Source organism: Vanessa cardui, chromosome 1 (assembly GCF_905220365.1).
Source record: "Vanessa cardui chromosome 1, ilVanCard2.1, whole genome shotgun sequence".
Taxonomy (NCBI): Eukaryota; Metazoa; Arthropoda; class Insecta; order Lepidoptera; family Nymphalidae; genus Vanessa; species Vanessa cardui.
Genome location: NC_061123.1, coordinates 3,885,938 through 3,910,488, shown reverse-complemented (window position 1 = coordinate 3,910,488; position 24,551 = coordinate 3,885,938). Strand labels below are relative to the sequence as shown.

At 31.4% G+C, this 24,551-nt stretch overlaps 1 protein-coding gene across 4 annotated transcripts in view; it reads right to left on the bottom strand.

The window, feature by feature from the left end:
- Positions 1-24,551, bottom strand: part of LOC124536186 — a 172,575-nt gene that overhangs the window by 27,620 nt on the left and 120,404 nt on the right. For all 4 annotated transcript variants that reach the window (XM_047112863.1, XM_047112925.1, XM_047112783.1 and 1 more), the window contains one exon: positions 2,014-2,086. In XM_047112863.1, the coding sequence (XP_046968819.1) occupies positions 2,014-2,086 (73 nt within the window). The remainder of the gene's footprint in view (positions 1-2,013; positions 2,087-24,551) is intronic.

The following is a 24,551-nucleotide window of genomic DNA, read 5'->3' as shown; positions in this document are numbered from 1 at the left end:
TTACACCATAAAATTATATAATTCCTTATTCAGTTCCCAGATTAATGACTGAAGTCATGAAATTGAATTTATACCGGCTCGAATACTCCCACATTAGTGCTCGTGTTTTGTATAATAATGATCTTTTTAATTCGTGGGCGTTTCCATAACTTCGTTTGAGGCTTAGCCATCGATCAGCTCATCTCCATCCGTTCTATTACGTCATCTGTTTCTTGATTTAGAGGTCTCTACGAGTCTTGAGTAACGTGGCATCGCAATTAAAAATGTAAGAGATTAACATTAGAATTATATTACTAGTGATATTTATGTTTTTCTTTAAATTTAATCTATTAAATTATTTTCTTTTCTTTTCTTTTCTTGAAATAATAATATACAAACTATTTTAATATTGGTGTAAGATCCTAGTTAGACCAAATTAGACCCGAATAGAATAAAACGAATACATATACGGGCCCTCTGATATTGATTTTTAGATAAATTAGTGCTTATCAATCTTTTCTAGCTTGGCAATAACGAAACATTGAGAGATAAGCTGAAATTGTGGATTTTAATTTACATGTATATCCAATCTGCTGAGTGTAAATAAATTATAATTTTACATAAGAGGCTGTTATTTACTTCTAGTCTCAATCAGTAAAATAATGATTGGATATGCATATAATGTATATTTGAAAATCATATTAAATATTACGCTACAAATGGAATCGAACCCACACTTCCTCTGATATTGCGGTCAAGGCAAGTTTTATCAATAAGTGTTCGTATGCCAATTGGATGGAAAATGGAAATCATTTTACGACTGTAATTTGATTGGTGCAATGCTCACTTCTAGACTAACGTCACAAATATCGACCAATGGAATGAGGCTATTGCATGAGTAATATAGATTCGATTTTTAAAATTTGTTTAAGATTTATTAACGCGTAACATCCATTGGATTTAAATTCAATAAAAAGTTTGAGCATCAGTTGCATAAATGTATTTATAATTGGTAATTCAATGAATTAGGTCAAGTTATTCGCCATAGGAAATTATAATACCATTAATGGAGAAGTAAGGCCTGCATTGCGCAGATTCTCATCAGATACCATATTTGGACGTAGTAGCATCATACTGTGTTACTATGTATTTTGGTACGTAATTGCTAATTAGTAAAAATAATATCATATCTAAAATATACTAACAATCAAGGGATATTATTAAAATTTATACTATTTCAAATACATTTTTTACTATTCTTAAAACACTAAGAATAGTAAAAAATGTATTATAAATATTTAATTACAATGTTGTCTTAAATTTTCGCGATTACACATTGAAATAAAACTAGCTATAACGGATTTGAATCGCGTATATTAATTATTTTTAACATCCCGACGTTTCGAGCACTTTACAGCGTTCGTGGTCACGGGTAGACAGGGGTTTAGTTTTATTTCAATATTTAATTACTTACTATTATTTTATTACGTCTATTAATCTATAATATGAATAATATTGTATAAGTTTGTCTGTAAGCGGATTATCACATAGCTCTTGAATGTTATATTATATCTTACCTGTTAACAATTCGAATAGGGAAAATGTTTTTACGTTATACAGCAGATTTACGGAGAAAAGTTAACAGGTACGTAGTTCATAGGTAGATCCGTAGATAGTTATATTTTTGCAAAAAAAAAGTACAAACTAATTCTAATCAACTGCATAATTCATGGTGTGTGTGTATCACTGTCCACTTTTATAATCCAAAGGAAAGATGACTTCTAACGCAGATAGATATGTTGATAGACATTTATATTGCATATAAATACCATCCAATGAAAATCGCAATAGAAAAAAAACATAGACAACAAACAAGACATGTCGACTATGCCTTTGGTGCATCTTATGATCGACATGTCTGTTGGGCTACAAATGTAATATAATAATAGGGAAACTAAAGGAAGGCAACGGACTTTAGATATATGTGCTTTATATTGTTTCGTATTATTATAGCTTAATATTATATATAATTACCTGTCCTATGTGTTTCTTAAGTTCTTCTGTCTTCTGGTCTCTGTGTGGGTTATCGAATCCGCAGAGTCCAATTCTGCAAAGATAGAAAAGATTTATTAAATATATGCAATTGTATTCAACTCGCGTCTTGTATATTTTTTATGTGATGATTTCTGCATTGTCTGGAAAGTAGCCAAACAATTCTATAATATCTTAATACGGAAAAACCACTTATAAAAATAAAATATTATCTTGATAAACAAATACCCGAGGTAATTCACTTTGTTCCGATGCAATGCATAATTTCACTTGTCATATAAAATTCAACATATATGCTTATTTACATACCATTATAGTTATTTATTGATCGATATAAATGATGGTTCAACAAATAATAACATAGTGATATCGTATGAATATAATTGAAATTAGTATTATTAACATTATTTTACCATATAATAAGAAATACGAAGAAATCTGAATAAGAGTTTTAGATCCGATTATTAGACTAGTATCTATTCGTTGAATATTTGATTGATATTTCGATGTCATATTTAAGTTCCTTTTGACATTATCGACTTATTGGTTAATCTATTACCAAGCATCACCAATTTTATATTTATTTTTTATTTTAATAAATTAGTAGCATTTCGCGCGCATTTTAGAGTTTGGTTTTCAGGTTTTAGACATAGAAAAGTAGGGAGGTCATATTATTGCTCGGTTCATCAATCAATTCAGTTTCAGGTTTTGGCGTTGAAAGAGCAACACACACAGAACTACTTCTGCATTTATAATATTAGTATAGATTATACATTTACAATATAATATAATTCGTGATTGGATAACGTCGTAAGTCACTATTAGTATTTTATACATTTCGCCTGAAAATCCAAACACGCATACGCCCAGTTGGTATTAAGTCACAGTAGGACACCAAGGATTTGTAAAAGAAGATCTAGCAGACGCTTTAGAGCTACCATTTTGGTACCTTTACTAATCGTTATATCGTTTTCAATCAACAAACATTCCGAAGTCGAATCTTTATAAAAAATACTATAAATAAATATATATTAGACAACATCACACACATTACTTTGATCCCACTGTTAATAGCTAAAGCACTTTTCTTATGGAAAATCAGAAGTAACGAAGGTACCACAAAAACTCCGACCCAAGACAATGTAGAAAATTAATGAACATTTTCTACATCGACTCGGCCGGGAATCGAACATAGAAACTCGGTTTGGCGTACACATGCAAACCGGTGTTCACACTACTCGACCACGGAGGTCGTCCAAATTAAGGTTATTTAAATAAAGTTGCACAAATTAAGCATTAAACATCGATTGCATGTGTTTCTCATGTAACAAGTAGAAGTATGACGCCAGAGGAATTTGTGATACATCAAGAGTTTCATCACGTACGCTATAGGAATATTGTTTTCTCAAAACCGTTCCTTGCTCGCCCTGAGAAATAACATTTGTCTCATTATTATTCCGTATGTGAGGCTGCACTGGCGGCGCTTACTGATAGAAAATTTCTATTCGACTATATTTCTCGTTCAAGTACAAGGTTGATATTCAACGAACGATGCATCAACTTAACGGACGATTAGTTTCTATCGAAAGTTTGTAATCTATAAATCATTTCGATTGTTTTTATAATCATTTCCTTTTCGACTTATACAATGCTTGTTTATAGTGTTATTTAGAATAGTTCGAGAACGTCGGTCACAGACAATAACGAAACTGACATTTGTCGTTCGTCTTTTTTTTTTTAAACAATCTTATCACCACAGACCTATTGTTCGTGCCTTTATTATTGTTTTGATGGATTTTTGATGTGAAAAAATATGATAAATATAAGGTGAATCTCATAACATAGGTATGTACTAGTATAATTGTATAATCCGTTCAAGTTAAAAAGTTCTTAAAACGACCTTCTCAAAGCAATTGTGTTTGTGTCAGTTTAACGGAATTGTAATATGATATTAAAAATCAAAAATATATTAAATCGAACGTACATAAAGCAAAACAACACAAAAGGTGTCTCTTTAACGAAACGCACTCGCGAATAAGTTGCGTTACGAGTATTATAAGGACTTTGGTATTCGTGTTATGCGTTTAGTTAGTGGAAGGGAAATATAGGTCAGATGTTATTTATAGTTAATGCGTTTTGAAAAGATGCGTATAAACTTAAAGGTTGGCACATATATTTTATAACAATCATGTTATATTTTATGAGCATGAACATTCAGATAAAATTCTGTAAGCGGGTTCCGAAAGGAACGATATCAGTAACCTTTTACTTTGGCAAATTAAAATAATACATAGAGTTTTCGTGTGACTTTTTTTTTGTATTAGTAATAATAAACTTACTTTTTGATTTTTATATTATTTGGCTCGTAATAATATAAGGTTTACATTTTATTCAACAATCTACCTTTCACCCTTTCAACAACACACTACATGATTATTATTTATTTATTAACTATAGACAGTATAAATAAACCGTAAATATACATTCCCCAGTTTTCACTTTTATCAGACAAATGGTTTTTGGTCAAGACTGAGATATAGGTAGTAGTTTATATTTCAAGTGAATTCAAGTAGGAATTATTTAGCAAGTGAATGAAATCCAATCTAATTAACAACCTATACGTATCGATAGTTCGTCGAACCAGTCTTGAAGTGAACGGCGCCACGTCCTTGGCGTATTACTGTCGCTCAAGCGCGTGGCACTCGTCTATACCTAATGCTTTATTATTTGCCAATCTTAATTGTTATAACATTTATGGCCATTTGTTTTGTTATGAGTTTATATTTTTATACATTTAGGTACGTATAACAATATAAATGCTTCTTATCAATAATGGCTCAGTTGAGTCGATTGTGTTGCCGACTAATATTGTTAGTAGCAAAACGTCTCACAAACTTGTTTCTTGTAAATATTATTTTTGTTCAATTGACTTGAGACGTGATATTTAAGACTTGGTAATGAAGTAAATAGCAAACATTTTATTGAGTAGGTATTTTGTAAAACGTAAGTTGTACTGTCAAAATAAGCAATTAGCACCACTATGTCAGCTACTGGTAGTAACTACTCACAGTAGCTATCATAGCGGTTTTGTCGAACTAGTATGACATACTATATTTAACTAAGTATTCATAGTAGTTTTACCCGCATCCTGATTATATTCCGGTTTAAAAAATATGCCTACGTATGATCGTCTATTTATAGATACTATTTGAAAAAGCAAAGTAAACGACACACTATCTTGCAAAAATATGTATGTAAAAAGAACATACGAATAAAATAAAGAAATTACTTAATATAAAAAAATATTAACCAAACATTTTGTAAAATAAGTAATCGAAATCAAAATAATTTGCCGAAACCGAAACTTTTTTTTTATAACTGTCACTTGTAAGATCGCAATAAGTATCTCGATATCGCATTCATTCAGCCAAGAATATTCATAATAATATCGATTAAATAGTAACAGATGCACAGATAATGAAATGTGCACAGATGCAAAATCACAGACATCGAGTTTGACCATGGGCATGCGTGACTTGACCAAGGCTGTGTCATAATGAAATGGTATCCATAACAAGTACTAATTCTTTATTGTTCCGTTATCTAATAAAATAACTGGTTATTTCGTTATTAACTATTTCAGTCACGAACCGAATGAAATTGTGGCTGTGGTATGCTAATCATGTGTTATAATTAATTATTATTATATAATCTGTACAAATAGTCATGTTATTCGAAAATAAAAAATGTTTTTATTATTGATACTTTTTTGTTCATTCGTCATTTTCGAGCTGTTTGACAAAATTGAAATGTTACAATGAAAAATGGATAGCCACAGGATTATAAACTTTAATCAGATCGACATAAGAGTGTAACTTTTTATGAATATGGTATATAATTAATAGTTATTTTATCTTATTCGCTTACATTACCTTGAAATTAGGATCGAATGCTCTAATAAACTGGAATGAGGTATTGATTTCAATCAAACATATTTCAAATGTTATCTGTTCTAATTTTAAACCATTATATCTACTTATTATACTAATTACGAAGAAATAGGTAAGTACAAATTAAAAATTTATACTATAACATTCAGATAATAATAATATAAATTTAGATTTTTGTAATTAAGGAGGTACATATATTTTATCTGTATTTTTAACATAAAGACAACATTAAAATGTATAGTTTTTTTTTAATATATTTGGGTCTATGCTGTTTAATTTTAATCAAAAATAGAACCATAAAATTGATTGCGTCATTTTTATTTCGTTATAATATAAAAAATAAATGAAAACAACGCCATTAATTAATTCATAGTATTATAATTATAGTAGAAATACTGATAGTAAATTATAATTATCTTTATAGACATTTTAGACTCAAATATTTGCCATTAATCTGGGGGCACGGCAGTGCCCCCACCAAGTCGAGCAAAAAAGCAGCACGGCCGTACCATCCTTTTCTCGAAGCAATTCAGGCCATTTTCGACCCCCTGTAACTTCGTTGTGGATAAAACTAGAAGACTGAATTTTCAGTAACCATGCAAGCATTGTAAAGACACGGTATATTTCAAATTTCATTCAATTTGAACTAGTAGTTTAAGAATTATAACGGGTCAAAGTTTCTTAATTTTGTCACTCACTCACTGACTCACCGATCATCAAAATTCTAAGGCACTTCTAGCAGACCTAGAAGCTTCAAATTTGGAATATAAGTAGTGTTTAGTGTATGAACCAAGGAAAAACTAAAATAATTAACAAAATGATAAAATTAAAAAAAAAAAAAAAATTACAAATTCAAAGGAAGATTATTTATTATATTATTATAATAACAATATAATAAATTTATTATATTAATAAGCTTTCGAAAATGTTTGTTAATTGTGTAATTACGTTCTCAACTAGTGCACACTTATAACTACAAGACCAGACTAAACTATGACCATGTTTCTTTACATTTCCAAAGACCGCTTTTCCTGTATTTATTTATTATTTTTTAATTTATTTTATAATATTATTAAATATTTGGATATTATGTATTATTATTTTTAATAATAAAATTAATATTATTAATAAGTAAGTATATATTATTAATAATAATATACATATTAATATTTTAGTGTATTAATTACATAAAATATGGATATCGGTTCTGCAGTATTCACATCCGGTCAAGCTTACGTGGCACTTTCGAGAGTTACAAGTCTGGGCGGTTTACATCTAATTAACATCGACTTTGGAAGTGTTAAAGCGCAGGAATCCTCAATTTGTGAATACAACAGACTAAGAATCATTTACCGTCCAGATTTGTCAAAAATTTTAACATCAAGGCCTCCCAGAAAAACACATAGAGATAGGGAGTGGGCTCTTAGAAAAACTGTAGCTGAAGCTCAAGAAGTAGTACCGGAAAAGAGAAAACGGAAGGCTACCTACAAAAATAAGAAAAGTTAATAATTCAGAGAGAGGGCTTTACGAAAATTCGTTGCTGGTAGATATAAGTAGAAGGTACCGAAAAGAAAAAAAGTAGAACTGTCTACAAAATACAAAAAGAAATGAGATTCCATCAAAAACAATACTTGTCAAAAAAACCAAGTCTCGCAACTCAGTTGTTCTGCGGTAAAAAGTTGTGAGATCCATGTAATACCAAGTCTTATCCATGTAATACTTAAGCGACTTCCTGTCTTAATACGTCCACTCCCTAAGACCACGATCGTGGTCCATATATTGACTTGGTCATCGCACTAAATAATTTAATTAACACGTGTTTTTATGCGATGGCCGAGTCAATATATGGACCACGATCGTGGTCTTAGGGAGTGGACGTATTAAGACAGGAAGTCGCTTAAGTATTACATGGATAAGACTTGGTATTACATGGATCTCACAACTTTTTACCGCAGAACAACTGAGTTGCGAGACTTGGTTTTTTTGACAAGTATTGTTTTTGATGGAATTAAGTTTTTTAACCGTCCAATATGAATTTATAGCTTCTTAATTTTAGAGTAGAAACGATCGTTTTTTATATAATATTTGAAGAATTAAAGTAACAATCCAATTTTAAAATGCCTCTTCTGAGATAAATAGAAAAAAAACTAAAATTAGTACGTACGTACATAATATGTTCTGAACCCTCGTCTAAAAAGGTTTTATTTTATGTATAATATAATGTTTATGAACACTGTACTGGAATCAAAGCTGATTTCATTCTTGGATATGACGAAAACATTTCCCTACATACAATTTGCATACGCAGAATAGTGCAATTGCGTCATATTAGATTAAATAAGGTCGTAATTGTTGGCATGAGCAAACTTCACATAACTGTTCGTATAGCGTTAAAAGTATGTACAGGTAGCATACTAAGCGACGGTACATCTGGCGTACAAGTCATTTCATGATGATTAAGCATAACCGAATACAATCTCAGTAACAATTCGGTGATATGAATTGGGCTATTGCCAACGTTCCGTTGTTTTACGATTCTCTAAGAATTCACTTCGCAACTCACTCGTGAAAAGTTACCAGCTGACTTACGGTGATACGCCATGTTGATACGTTTGTCTTAGTCAATATCACATTCTGACATTTCACTCTCGTTTTGTGCGGTGAGATTCGAGTTTCTTTTTACAGAATAGCCCCACAGATGACGTGACTATATTCGACACGTAGTGGACACGCAAGTGCTCCGGATATCGAATGACGGAAGTTTTCTTACATGCGATTTACAACACTTTTTATTAGTTTTTAAGGACACGTTTTACGTTATGTTCCTATTTCCGCATTGTTTAGGCGATAGGTTTTGGAAATTAAAACAATTATTATTCGTATGTGTCTTTATATTTTAAATAACCTCGATAGTTTGATTCAACTGAGACTAGAATGTCAGTAAAGCGAATTGAATCACGACATCAATCCAGGCATACATACAAATGATATTCGCAGCTGTTTCATTCTGTGCAGGCAAATTTATACCTTAAGGTCATATACCTGTCTGTATTACGTAAGTAAGTAATACGACGAAATTATTAGAAAAGATGAGTGAGTGTGTTTCAATTTAAAATATTGTTTAATATAGGAAAGCGAGTGAAGTGAGGCGTAGTAGACAGATGTGAATATGCACATGGGTCAGATTGAATAATTTATATTAAGTAGTCAGTTACTTTTTGCTATTTGACAACAATACTTTTGACAATAGTTTTTCAGGCAGACAAAGTTAGTGAGGAGAAAGAATATGTTCAGTTAGGTAATGTAATAATTTCACCACTATTTAATTTTATTTACGAATATCTTAAATTCTTTGATAAATGTAACATTAAGCTTATTACCGATGGAGAATATTTTATTTATATTATATAGTATCCGTTAGTGTAACATCACCTTGTACGCTTTTGTAACTGATTTGATAGTTGGGGTCAAAAGTCAATCCATTTAAAGTCTTAAGTCTAGTCTATCGATTTTATTTTTTAATTTATATAATATTACATTCTCATTTGGTTGTTAATTTTGGAAAGTTGGTAGTTATATTTCATTGGTCGCATAGGTACGTTAAGTGACAGGACACTAGTTAAGCCTACCAGCAAAAAACATCGATACGGTAAAATCGATGAATCGAAAAGAATAGTTGAGATTCTTCTCGTCTTGTTTATGTTTGCGAATTATATCTTTAAATGTCAATGAAAAAAATCACACGTCGGTACAATGTCAGAGATTTTTAATAAAGGCGGAACTTTGATATCATTAATATTTCCTCATTTAGCCAGACCAGGTTACTAGACACTCGTCGTACCAATGTTTTTGTTGTAAAATTTAGTTTCCTTTAAAGAACATTACAGAACGCCTTATATGATCGATCCAATCATACGATCGATGTCAATATATAATTATAGTTGTAAAAAATCTAAGGAGGAAATATAAATTACTCTGTATATCGGCTATATAATTCCAAAGTCCCTGGGTATAAAAATTAAAAGATAAAATAATTATTTTTTATTTTATCGATAATCGATGCAAAGATCGATTGAAAGCACTTTCGTTCGCGGAAGCGCAAGCGCAGCCTCGATGAAAGTAAAAGCTGATTGGTCGGTACTGGATTTACTTGAACGATTCATATATTTAATAATATATTTAACATGTGAAGGAAACGTTTCGTAGATCGTTGACATGGGATATTGCTTCCTTAGAGCTGTGAAATATGTATTTATTTTAACATTTACTATTATTTACATTTCAATGAAAAACAAACAAACAACAACAACAAAATACGGTTTAAAAATTATGAAAATATGCAAGAACTTTTTTTATTCATTAAAAAAATTTTTTTTTGATGAAGTAATTGACGAGTGTCTGCTATATAACCATTTAGTACTGTTTAGATTTGGTTATGTACGTATTATTGGTGGAGTTATTCTATAAGACGAAGTAGAAATTCACCACAGAACTCGATTGCGAAATTTCAAAAACGGAATAGTAGCATTGACAATATACTAATCACTCACAGCTATAATCAGCCGTAGACTAAAGATGATAAGAACCTTATACCATAATTTGGTAAAGACGTCCTTGTCACACCGTAGTTAATGATTTAATCCTAATTAGCGGATTACAATACATAGTAAATAACATAAGCGCTTGAGTATAGAATTGTTTGACCAAGTAACTTAAGTTCAGCTTAGGTCACCCTTTGTGATAGGCCTAATGTATCTTCAAGGTCTCCGTGTAAATGCAAATACTGTTTTAAAAACAATTATTTAAATACTTGACACTTTAGATGAAAATGTATGTTTGTTTTTTTTTTTTTCTTCTTTATTATATTTTTACCAATATAACTAAGAAGGTTTTACTTTACAACAAATAAAAAAAATCATCTTGAGGAATACGAGTTATCGTGAGGATTCTTAACCTGGGGAATTGACCAATAGTGGACTCAGCTTCGAATTTTCAAATGCTTTTGGAGAACAGTAAATCACTTTTTCTTTAACTTTATTTACATGTCAATTTAAAGATAGTTTATGTACTTACGAGCGTCGATAACTTAATAATAAATCGCTAAATTAGGCCATTGTCAATATCAAATTATATTTTATAGCTACTGGCAACCACATTAATGTTGTTCCGCTTTTTTTAGCCACATAGTTATATAACACATATAACCAAACCAACAAGAAATAACCTTAAAAGTAATTAAAATTCCATTGAAAATAGTTACGAATAATTGACTTCTTAATTTAATAATGTAAAAAAGACTATGTAGGGCTCAATATTATATTGTAGGAAAAGTTTTAGATTTTAATGAAGTAAATGAATAAGAGAGTGACAAAACGGCGTGAAAGATGACATGCCTGATAGTGATAGAGGATTTGACTAGACGTAGAGAAGAATGGAAGAGAAATTTTCCATCCCAAACATAGACTACCAATAAATAGGAGCAGGGCAAGCCAATGATGATGATAATAAAATATAAATAGCTCGCATTATAAACTTACCCTTGGTGTTTACAATGAAACAATTCACGAAAATACATGTGCCTATATCTCGTGTGACCGTTGTAGGTCGATCTTGAGACAATAGGGTCTAGTGATGTGATCCGTGACGTCGATGTTTTGTGCCAAGGATTGTGATTGTCTACGGATGTTCAGCTGTCACCTTGCTGTTACAATTGGGCCGATTGAAGATCATTACGGCCAGTGACTGACTTCGAATGATATGTGATTCTTTTTTTTTAATTTAATTTTACGATTTCAAGTGTTCTGCGTGACATGTAAGATGTTTTGTAATAAGTGGGACTTGATCAAGTGATCATACTTTATCTGTCGTTATTATTGTTTAAAGGAAAAGAGACGTAAGTGGAACACCTGATAGAAGTACCTATAGAACATCAGAACACTAAAAATAAATTTATATTTCGTCATTGTCAATTTTTTTTATGGAATAGATTGGCTGACGAGCATATGGACCACCTGATGGTTAGTGGTCACGCTGTAAGAAATATTAACTATTCCTTGTCATTGTTATCGTCAATGCGCCACCAACTTGCCACCACTTGGGAACTAAGATGCTATGTCCCTTGTGCCTGTAGTTACACTGGCTCACTCACCCTTCAAACCGGAACTAAACAATACTGCGTACTGTTGTTTAGTGGTAGAATATTTGATGAGTGGGTGGTACCTACCCAGACGGGCTTGCACAAAGCCCTAAAAAATGTCACTGTGTATTCGCTATTTAAAATTTAATATATCTTATGCCTTTGGTTACATTGAGTACGTGTTCAAGTATGTATACAGCTATAGAAGTATTATTATTAATGGTGAAGCAAAAAGTAAAACAGCATAACACGGCGCTTCGTTATTTACTAATTCTATAAAGCGTAAAAAATCATTTTGCTCGCACCACAACTTTCTTTTTCTCTTCATTATTCCCTTTTATTTGAAATTACAGATGCTCCAGTTATTTTCTATGTCAATATCACTTATTTGTTAACTTACTTTCTTTTATACTTTTTAACGATCGCTTGTTTCAAGTCGGTTATTTACAATAATAAATAGTCTATTAGATTATTCATTTATTTTCATGGTATCGTTTTTCTTGTAATTATTTGAAGTCAAAGGTTGTGTACGATTATTTATAGAATTATAAAGAATAGCGAGAAATATAAAGTTGATTATAATATAATAAATAGTTCTTACAATGATAGACTCGGTAAGGTAGATGGATATTTTTGTTTCCTTATAATTTATGAGGATAATTGAATAACTTAGCATATATGAAATATATCAATAGAAATGTATTTTACTATTAGATAGTTATAGCTATTTTAATACCAATATTCATCTCGTTTTGCGGTCCTATTTTTGGAAATGAGATATTTTTAACGAAATTCTTAAAACTCTCAATACTCTGTGGTATAGTTGTTTAAATTTTTACGTTACGGTATATTGTTTTAGGATTAAGCAAGTTTGAACGCCCACGAAGAACATTTTTATGAAAAACATCTGACGATCAACATCACTATGCCACGTGTCAAGCCGCGGGCGGCAACTCGTATCTTGTATCTATGTAATAATATTTTGTTCAGAACAAAAGTACAGGACTCATAACAATAGCTAGATTTGCATTTATATTATTGTAAATAAATTTATTGATCCTAGATAGGCGTAAAAGAACACGCTGCCATCGTGATTTATTCGAGTATTTCATTCAGCGGTGCAAGAATCTGACATATGTGAGCCATCGGAGGTTGGATCATATCTCATTGAGTCACAATAGACCACACAAATGTTGACGTAGATGTGTTAATACAATTTTGAATAACGTTATGAAGATGAGAGCCGAGATGGCCCAGTGGTTAAAACGCATACATCTTAACCAATGATTGCAGGTTCAAACACAGACAAGCACCACTGAATATTCATGTGCTTAATTTGTGTTTACAACTTTTCTTGGTGAAGAAAACTAAGTCTAATTTCAATAGAAATTCTGTCACATGTGTATGGCAAACGTTCTCCTCAAAGGGAGGGGAGGCCTTAGCCCAGCAGTGGGAAATTTACAGGCTGTTGTTGTTTGTTGTTGTAGTCATGAAGATAACATTTTGATTAAACTTGATCATCCTTAGTTCATCTTAGAATAGTTTAAAGAACATACAAATAAAAGGTTTAAATATAACTATAAATTTTAGTTGCTTAGTCACTTTATAGAATAAGTTGTTAACACAGAATGATTCAAATATATCTTACAAGAAACGACAAAATGTATGTAAATGTATCTTCACAGTGTGTATATGGTGACGCGCTTTATTCTGATATATTGTCGTTAGGTAATCGATGTTGATTGCCTTATTAACCGACCTCAATAAGTTTAGAAGGTTGTATGCTAGGTTCATATGTATTTTTAGATGCCTTATTGCTTGAAGTCGGTAGTAAGTTTATTAAGTTCTACTCGTGTTTTCAAAATTAAAATAAACTTTATTCAAGTGGGCTTTTACAAGCACTTTTGAATCGTCATCTTACAATTAAGTGAAACTACCTTCGGTTCGGAAAGTAGATTCTACCGAGAAGAACAGGCAAGAAACTCAGTAGTTACTTTTTTTCAACATTTAAAAAATACAAAGTCGTGTTAGTTAATACAATTATTTAAATTAATATATCCTGCGTGGAAGTCAACAGGTATTAATTCCACGCTTTTTTCTCATCTATCTTGTATCGAATAATACGCCTTTTTTACCAATGTATTTATTATAAACAATTTGAATTTACGAAGAGGCAAAGTTAAAAATGTCTGCGGAATTTTATTTTAGAAACGGATACCTTGTTTTGGGTTGTAAGTTGTCAAATGTCAGGCAAAAAAAGTAGTCCATGTTCATTCTTGGAGTTCAAGTTTGCTTGCTCATCAAATTAGGTTCCGCGGTTTGGTCGTGAAAAAGCGACAGACAGACAGAGTTTATCTTTCATATTTATAAACATAGATTAGAGATACTTAAAGATGGATTTCTGTTATTTTGTTTTTCATTGGGGTAAGGCACCCTTTCAGCTATATCGTAAAAACTAATAGGATATTAACGTGTTTTTAGACGAAGGCTTTTTTTAGAAATTATCGCCTTCGAATATGTCAAATCTGTTTTACATAAGAATTTCGTACTTTCGCTTTAGAGAAAGTTAAATCAAACATGTTCCCTATGCTTTGCAGCTTAAAATCCTCCAAGTTTATAACATTCATTTGGAATATTCTATATTACAATATTTAAAATAAATTAGACCATAACATTAGCCAATATAAATTGAAGCTTACCAAATATTCTACCAACAAGAATCGGCTCCAAACTCAGAAATAATCTTCTTTTTTTAACTTGATGGTAAGACTTTCTTTATAGGTCGTTGGGGAAGATACCAACCTCTTATCAAAAACTTTACAGCTAAACAGCATTACATGCTGTTCCGGTTTGAAGGGTGATTAAGCCAATATAAGTAAAAAACAAGGGGCAATACATCTTGGCTGCCAATGTTGGTGCCGCATTGGTGATATTATGATAAGAATAATTGACTTTACAAATTGGTACTTGGTGTTGGTGACCACTTATCATAAGATAATTATCCCGTCTAAACCGATACAAATATATATTTTTCTGCTGGTTACATATACATCCTATAGTAGTAGTCGACGCTTGTTAAATTAAATAGCCATCGAGAGTATGCTCTACTTTAAATTTTAAGTCGATAACAGCCCGATGTTCGTCACAATAGTTTTTCCATATGACCTTAACTTTGACAAAGAAAAAAAAAACTCGTTGTATCATTTGCACATATATAAGCTGCATATCTGTCGCCATCTTAAACTGTTAAATTCCATTCCGTATGAACAATGATGTTGAGTTCACGCTCAGAATCGAACCTGCCGACCTTCGCCACACCTACTGAACCATTGATACACGTTTAATAACAGGATGTTGTCGTCACTGCATTTTTATCTTGTAATCGAATTGAAGAAGCTTTTTGTGTGACAATAAAATTTTACGACTTTTAAATTACCTGTTAATTATTTTTAAAAAGGCGTAAGTGACATTCTGAGAAATATTTCTGGTGATTTATATATTGATATAATAAGCTTATAATAAGGGTATTATTATCTAACATGACGATAAAATAGCGATCATTTTTAAGTGCGGAGAGGGATGTGCAGGGGTTTGGGATAAAAAGTACAAGAAGTGCTATGACCGAATTATGATCTCCCAAATTTTGTTCAAATCCTTTTAGCCATTCTATCGTGATTAATCAACAAGCAATTATCAATTTGTAATAATCATAAACAAGACAAACTTGATGAATCAAAAAGAAGCCCAACGTTGTTTTTCATTATTTTTTTAAATAAAACAGAGATAATTGTCGTAATCTTCATTCGCTTGCCCTTTCATTTGCTCATTCACTATATGAGTGGACGCGTCAGTTTTTATTATAACAATCCAGGAAATACAATTTGACGCATTTTATTGACAGCTTACTCTCTGATGCGAACATTTTTTCGGAATACGTTATCTCTATCTACCCCACCAAACAATTTGGTTTATTATTCAGATATTAAGACATGATACAAAAAAGATCTCTCATAATCGTAAAGGACCAGTAGTTACAACATGCGAATCTTAAGTAAACTCCAACCTTCTCCTCGAAGGGTCTTTGCCCAGCAGACGGACATTAGTAGGCAGTTTCTTTTCTTTACTTAACTTGAACCACAGAATAAATAAAATATAACCTATAAAAAAGTATGTTTATTTGTCTAATTAAGCTTAATTCAAGAGATATGTTTATAATTGAAGTTATTAATATACTTATAAACAAACCAGAATTATACTAATTGTGATTCTGAATTCGTTAGCGGGGAATCTAATTATTGCGACCACTACCCATTCATTCGTCATACAAGTAATTTGTGTTACGAAAATTTTATTTGTTTTGTTTGGTAATTTATTATAGCAAGGCTTTTTCGCGTTATAATTAAGGCTAACGAGGTATTGAACGATAAATTTGTTTCATTGTTAACAAGCCTATAATTTTATTTTGCGAATGGAATTTGTTCTTGTCTATTTGTTTGGACTTAATTTGAGACAATTTATTTTAACGAAATCTCTTAGATACACAAGGCTATTAAAAATGCATTATATTATTATATACTAGCGAAAGATTAAGGACGCTAGGATGACTCTGAACACTGGAAATGACAACTCAAGGACGAGACTGCTAAGGTTAACTACACAGAAAGGACTACCAGGCGACTAAGAGGCCTTGACCTTTCAGGTCTAAATGAATTGGTCAACTAATTCACTACCTGCTAGGATACGCTTGGGTAAGAACGATGTATCCAGTGTTGCATAGGTCAGAAAGGAGGACCGTTCTCTTGGAAGTGAACTTATGTTCAATTATACAAAGATTCATCTCAATAACAAAAGTATATGAGTAATATGATAATTATCATTTCATAGTATAAAACAAAGTCGCCTACAGCTGTCTGTACCTATGTTTGATTAGATATTAAAAATTACACAACGGATTTTGATGCGTTTTTTTAATAGATAGAGTAATTCGAGAGGAAGGTTTTTGTATTCAACATATAGAAAATAAAGAAACAAGAAAAAAATCTGTCGTATATCTAGTATCAACATTGCATACGTGCGAAGCCGGGTCAACTTGCCAGTTTTTTTATATTAATAAGTTAAGATTTCTCGAAAACGGTTTTATATTGTTAGCAAATTACCATAGAGCCTTATATCTTAATATGTTTATCTGTAAGCTTAGATGTTTTAAATGTTAATATCGTAAAAAACACAAAATATGTACTGTAGTAACACAAAATAGCAAGACGATATTAAACACTATTTACGCTTTAGATAAGCTAAGAAAACGTTTGTCACTCATTAACCTTTATTCGGTTGTAATTATATTATAATCTTGTGGCAAATAAATTTGACCGACTTCCACACATTGCCTAAGACTAGTAGATGAGCAAAAGGTTACTTGACCAATTTAAGGAGACGAAATTTCGCCACACTAAATATTATGTTTATTCATGTATGCACTGAAATAGTTCATGCGAAATTAGATCTTATTGTGTGGTAGTAATAATAAAAATGATTTGTATGTTTTGAACAAGAATCAGATCCAGGGTCGCATTTAATTTATCAAGGTTTATTGTTTTCGATAAAATATAATATATGAAACATCGTAATATAATATAAACAAGTATGTATAAATATGCGTAAATCTATTTTCAAAATGGAAATGCTCTGTTGTAAAGCATAATAATCCCAAATACATGCCATCAATACCTAACCTTTATTAATATTCTTTTAACTTTTGTTTAATTTTTCTTCATAAAAACGGAAATAATTTCTATTCGTGTTGATAATTGCAAAACTAACCGGAAATGTGTTTTCATGCTAATTAAAACGATGTAATAATTGTTGTACCAAATTGATAGTTCTATCAATTAATATTGTATTTATATTAAACGAATATATCGACGTCATCAAATGAATTATTTTTATAGGAAACATTATTTCGCCAATGCTAATTAAGATGAACAAAACGGAAGTCAATTGAATTTATTTTTATTCTTTCACTAACGTTGAATGTTTAGCAACATTCAACGTTAGTGAAAGAATAAATTATGAAATGTATAAATAAAAAAAAAACTATTACATACAATTTACAAGTCAAAGTAACTTAGCCATGTCGAAGGTTGTTGTTACATAAAATAAATAAACATATAAAACAAAGATGGCGCGCAGTTATAACCGATTTCGAAACGTTCATATAGTAATCGTAATGTTCCTTTCTACGGATACATTTGGGTTAATTCTGATAGATTGCAATATAAACAATAAACGTATGAACATTGCTTCGTTCGATTGACAAGGTCGATAAATCGATTATCGATATTCGATTGAATAATGTTATTAATATCGATAGACTTAGGTCAATCGACTAATTTATTTGAGATTACTTTGAACTACTATATAATTATTTTAATATTTCAATTCAATTAGATTTAAAATACAAAACAATTTTATCAGGTATCCATACATTGCGTTTTTATAATGTAAATGTCTTTATAATTTATCAAAACAATCATAAGCACGAACATTCTTAACGTTTCGTTTGCTGAGCTAACAAAGCTGGAGTGATCGTTAGCGCATGCGATATCCTAGACATGACAGTTATATACTGCCGTGCAAAATTAGACTATGACAACCCTTTTAATGCGGGAACATACGCGACACGAAACCAGAAGCCGTGGGTCGAATCTACACGAGTCATCAGTAATAAAACACAGGAACTGCTCTAACCCACGTGCCCCAAACAATCTGATTACGCATTTGAATATATTGACAGCTACCACTTACCACATACTTTAAACATTTACACAGGCTTTTCGAATATGACCACTAACTAGTAGAATTACGAATGCAATGACTAGTAAGATTAACTAGCTCGTGTATCTTAGAAGGAGTGTTAGGCGTCACGAAAGCTTCGCATGCGCAAATTGCGTTAAAACTTAATTTAATTCTTACGAGTTGTTAGAAGGCGAATTGGCAATTTTTTTTTCTATAAATTAGATCTAGCACGCAATGTTTTACGTGGTCATGTTGATTTATCTAGGTTAAGATTATAAGGGCCAAAGAAAGTGGGCTCGAATTGCGTGGTAATTGAAAGTTTATTTTCTCCTGTTGTCTAAGCGAAGAATAAATTTAGGTTGTGGTTTGAAACGATGTCGAGATAAATCGCAGTTCACTCCTTATTGGTAACACTTTGTATTTCGCGAATGTAATTTGTCTATTACTTTGCTAACCAACCAATGTTTTCGAGTCGCAAATAGACTTTAAGATATTTTCTTTAAGCTATTTTTCTCTAAATACTTACCTACGTTATATTTTATGAAGAATTTGTTTACACAATTGAAAAAACGGAATAATTAAAATGAATATTTTACGCTAATTAGTCGGACGTTGTTACATTTAATATTACAAAGCGACTTGCATAATATCTGAAGCAAATTCGTTGACACTGACCAGTAAGATCGCTTGCAAAAGCCTACCTCAATGTCGTCCTACTTTCCAATCGTAACCGCAGATATAATCAAGTGGACAATATAACTAATAAATAATTATGTCACACGAGCTATAAATACAGTGTAGACTTCAAAACACATTCGTATTATAACAGATATAAAGTTCAAAGTTGATTGGCATTTTTGAAATGTCAAATGCTTTGTAATCGTAAGCGGCGGACAGCAGAAATCAACTTAATCCACTTCGTCAGCTGTGCAACGTTTATGCGTGGACCATGGTATAATCGAGAACCAATTGAATTTGAAACCTCGATATGTTTATTAAGGTTTATATTTGTATGTGAATTGACCAGGATTTGAAGCTGGCGCCAATGGTTGTCTCAGTATATTGTCCTGGCGCTTAAGAAATATTTCTGTAGAAGTCAAATATCACAGACAGATTGATAGGGCTGTCTACACGAGCTGTGTCGAATTAGTAATTTCCTATTATTAGAAAGATAATGTATGTACGTTTAATTTAAACACAAACGGGTCAAGGATATCGTCGTAACAAGCCGTGTTATTAGTAGACACAACAATCTTATTATGTGGACCTACCATTAGCATTTAAATATATATCTTCGAGATTATTTTCTTTCAAAACAAACTCAGTCTTAAGATTAATAAGAACTCATGAGAATACACGGTACCTATGGTCATTATCCTATTCGAAATTACTTAGTAAACATCATTTACATAATGATCAATACACGTACGGCCAATCAATGATAATCTGGCTACCATATTACGCTTGATTCTACAAAAACCAAGGCCCTCCATTGTACGACAGCGCACGGAGTTCCGCGCGAACTAACAAAGCTAAGATATCGATAAGAACACAATAAACAATAACATTCAGCTAATGCTGTTGCAACACATAATAGTTATGCGACCGTGGTTTGGGGACCGTTTACAACGTGCGTCGTCCTTGAACGATTAATCGACGAGCTCAAGATATCGAAACTAAAAATCTTTCATGAAATAAAATAAAAACAAAAGAAAAAGAAATAAATTCGATGTAAAATTATTTGAATGTGTCTTAAATAGCTTTTAATAATTAATGATACAATCCTTTTTTTCACAATGGAAGTACCTTTGCTCATATTAACTTCGTTAAAACATAATTATAGTAGTATTAAAAACCCTTAATAATATTTGAATTCTTTCCGATTAAAACGTCATTAGGCAAACATACACTATGGTAACGATTTCGATTCATTGTTTAAATACTCACGGTAAATATTATAAGAAACAGTACGATATAAAATCGTAGAGGTTAAAGGAACCAGACGCGTGCCGACTTGAAATATCGTGTGGGCAGATTGCAGAGACATTATCGACGGGGCTGGGCTGCAGAATTAGGGCGACTGTGCACCTGGTATGTTCACTAGCATTCCGCTTAAGCAACGTTGAGTCGTAAATAATATCAAACGTATAGCTTTACAGCTTTATAAATGATTAAAAGACATATTTATTTGAAACGTCAAATCTATTTATATTTAGAAGTTTTACTTTTCCTTATCGATTGTTTAATGATATAATTACTTGTTTATAATTTCTTGACTTGTAAATGTGTCATAATTTTTCGTACTTTTCACTACGCAAAAACTTGATCATAATGACAATCTGTGTATGAAAAAAGGAGTTGTTCCTTTATCAATATTATATTATTTACTTAATCTTAATTAACATAAGAATTATTAATTACATAAAAATATAATTAATCTTATTCCTCTTATATATACTTAAGATCAAGCTGTCCCTGAGTTTGCTTATGATTTAGGGGTCAGTACAGTTCAGTTCAGGCTTAGAAAAGGTTTATGTCCTTTCTTAGAGTTCCAGCTTTGAATATCATTTGTCATCAAAATCGGTTCAGTGGTTTAGCCATGACAGAGCAAAGGTTCTTTCGCATGTATAACACTAGTATATATTATGATAAAACCATTTTTATTTCTCAATCACACAACATGTAGATTAAACACGGCTAGAGTCAAAACAAAACGAATATGGCCTTACCGCACACAACACCAGCTATGATAAAGGGGCCATTCAATTCGTGAAGTCACACATAAATAACGTTCCACAGTTATCAGATACATATTCCAACTTCCCTGACCGTCGGGTCACTTTACACCATTTTTGCACTTACAAGACAATGTGGCTCTCCGTATTGTAAATAGAGCGATTGTTTACCTAAACCAGGGTTTTATTTATCACCAACTTCTAACGCTTGTGTACGTTAAAACATTTCATTGCTTTTCGTATTTATTCCATTACACAACAGATTATACGCGCTGGTATGTGAAATGAAACTTTACTTTATAGTAACAAATGAAAACGAAATTACTTTTTTAAACAGATAATTAAAGTAACCGATTGAAGTAGATAGATAGACTTTAATTATATTACTGCTCACATTTGTGATCTGTGTTAATATTTGTGCTCAAATAAAAAAAAATATATGAGCAAAATTGTGAATGATAATATTTTAGTACAAAATTGTCCATAATGTTATAATACAATTCCATTTCCACTATTGACTGGACAGAACGCAAGTCAGCTAACAATAAATAAATCTTCGCGTGTTGCGGTCTAAACGCAAAAAGACAACAGCACCAGTAAGTCCACTTCCTATAAAACAAAGTCCATTAATTCAAATAAAATTAACGTTGGACCGGCTATTTTCCTATCAGACATCCGTAAACCAGTTCTAATTATTAGAGGGAATGTTCGATCTTTATTGTTTGCGGGAGCTCCTGTACATACATAGATCTGGCTAATTAAATCTGTGTGTAAGGCGGTTTCATTAAAATGGTGAAATTCGTGTGTGTGCATCAGATAGTCGCCGGCTCCGACGTGCAGGACACTTCCTGCTCGGCTGATGGGAGTAATATTGTGCGCGATTGTTTTATATTTTATTTCATGTGAGTGCTTATTAATGGAGTGTGTTTAACTATTAGTTTTTTAAATATTATCAATAATATTTTAGACAAAAATATGTTTTTTTATAAATAGATACCTACTACGAAGGTATCAGATTAAAAAAAGAGTTTAGTTTTATTTGTTTATGTATTTAATTTTTACTTTTATTTTACTAATATTTTTTCTTAAATATATTTTTGCATTGCAGTATTTTATAAAATATTTCTAATGTGGAGTACCCTATGTTCGTATCAGTTAATGATGAAAATAAATGAAACTACGTCAACACGAACCTACCTCAATGATCTAGCATCCAGTCATTACGCGGCGAGATGCTGTGTTAGCTAAGATGACATCGCATTGACTTCCAGAGTTCCCAAGGATTGAATAATGGGGACTTTATTGGAATTGATTTTTTATTGTACAGTCGGGATCAAAAATAAAAGATATAACCGCACTAGCAAAATGCATATACGTAGATAAATGGAATAGGCGTGTACTATAAATGAAAATATACTTTAATCAATACTGAATATAATAAAACCGTTAAAAGCTGACCTATTATCAAATTGCATGGGGTATGAAAATCTAAGCTTTGTATATATTTATTCCTTCTTGATAGCCCACTTTAATGAAACTATATTGTTTTGTTTTTCGTCGTATTAGTATTTGATTGTTGTATACTGTTGTAAACTTCGACTATTCCATGCTACAAAACGTGCTTTTGTGAATGAACAAAATGTATGTTTAGCTTAACATCGATTCATAATTATAAAACAAATTCTTGTCAATTACATTAAATGTAATGTAAGGCATGCATATCTATCTATGTGGTTAATAATTATAGATGACAGAGATTGATGACCAACAAAATTATATAATAAAAAAAAATTACGACTGGTTGCGAAGATTACAAGAAAGTTGATCGTTTAATGTATGAAATCAATCAAGCTGCTGCCAAACCAATATAGTTAACATGCAAAATTTTATTGCCGATTGCATTAACGTGATTTGAACTGTGTTAAGCAACAAATAAATAATCGAATCAGTATCGACGCACGTTCGTGTGAGGTTGCTTAATTATTACAACAACCAAACTTAACGTAGCTTTCGTCTAACAAAAATACTGGACAGAGTCCTCTTTGTGTAAGGAAGGAAAGGAAAGAAGTTGTTCAAACTTAATTAATTTGCTCGATTTGTACATATCAGATTTAATCTCGATCAGAAAATATCTTGAGAAAAAGACTATCTATATTTAGCGAACTATTATTATCTATCCAATTTAACAAATCAACGTATAATTGTCAATATATATATGACTAGCGCCTAGCGGCTTTGCATGGTGGCAATGCTGATACTAATATACTACAGAATGTCTTACAATATTCACTGTTCATCAGTCATTCTCTACAATATTAAGCATATAAATAAACCTTCCTCTTGAATCAATCTGTCTATTAAAAAAAAACACTTCAAAATCCTTTGTGTAATTTTAAAGAAGCATACATAGGAACAGACAGCGGTAAGCAACTTCGTTTTATACTATGTAATGATTATAAAATTAATTAACATAAAGAAAATTTCGTTGAAAATGTGTGCCTTTTCCATTATAATATACTAAATATAGATCTAAGGATCAATTATTTAAATGTAACGGGTTACTTTAAATGAAATGTTATTTGTGAAGTGGAGCTCAATAAAACATTAAAAGCGACCTTGTCCGCGCGTCGCTGATTTCGTTTCGTCGTAAGTGGCAAAAGACTACGAGAAAGGGAATCTTATGACTTTGAGTAATTTATCTTTTAAATCGAATTGTGAAATTAAGTGGTTTATGAAGAGTATGGAATAATTTACTCTTAAGAAATTACTTGTTAATATTGTACGCACAAAAAAAAACGAAAAAAGGTAGGTAGGTTGATTTTTGTTAAATAATTTTGCTGTAGATTCGAATAGTGAGGAAGATAAATCTCTCGCGAGATACTCAATCTAGTTCAATTGTGATTT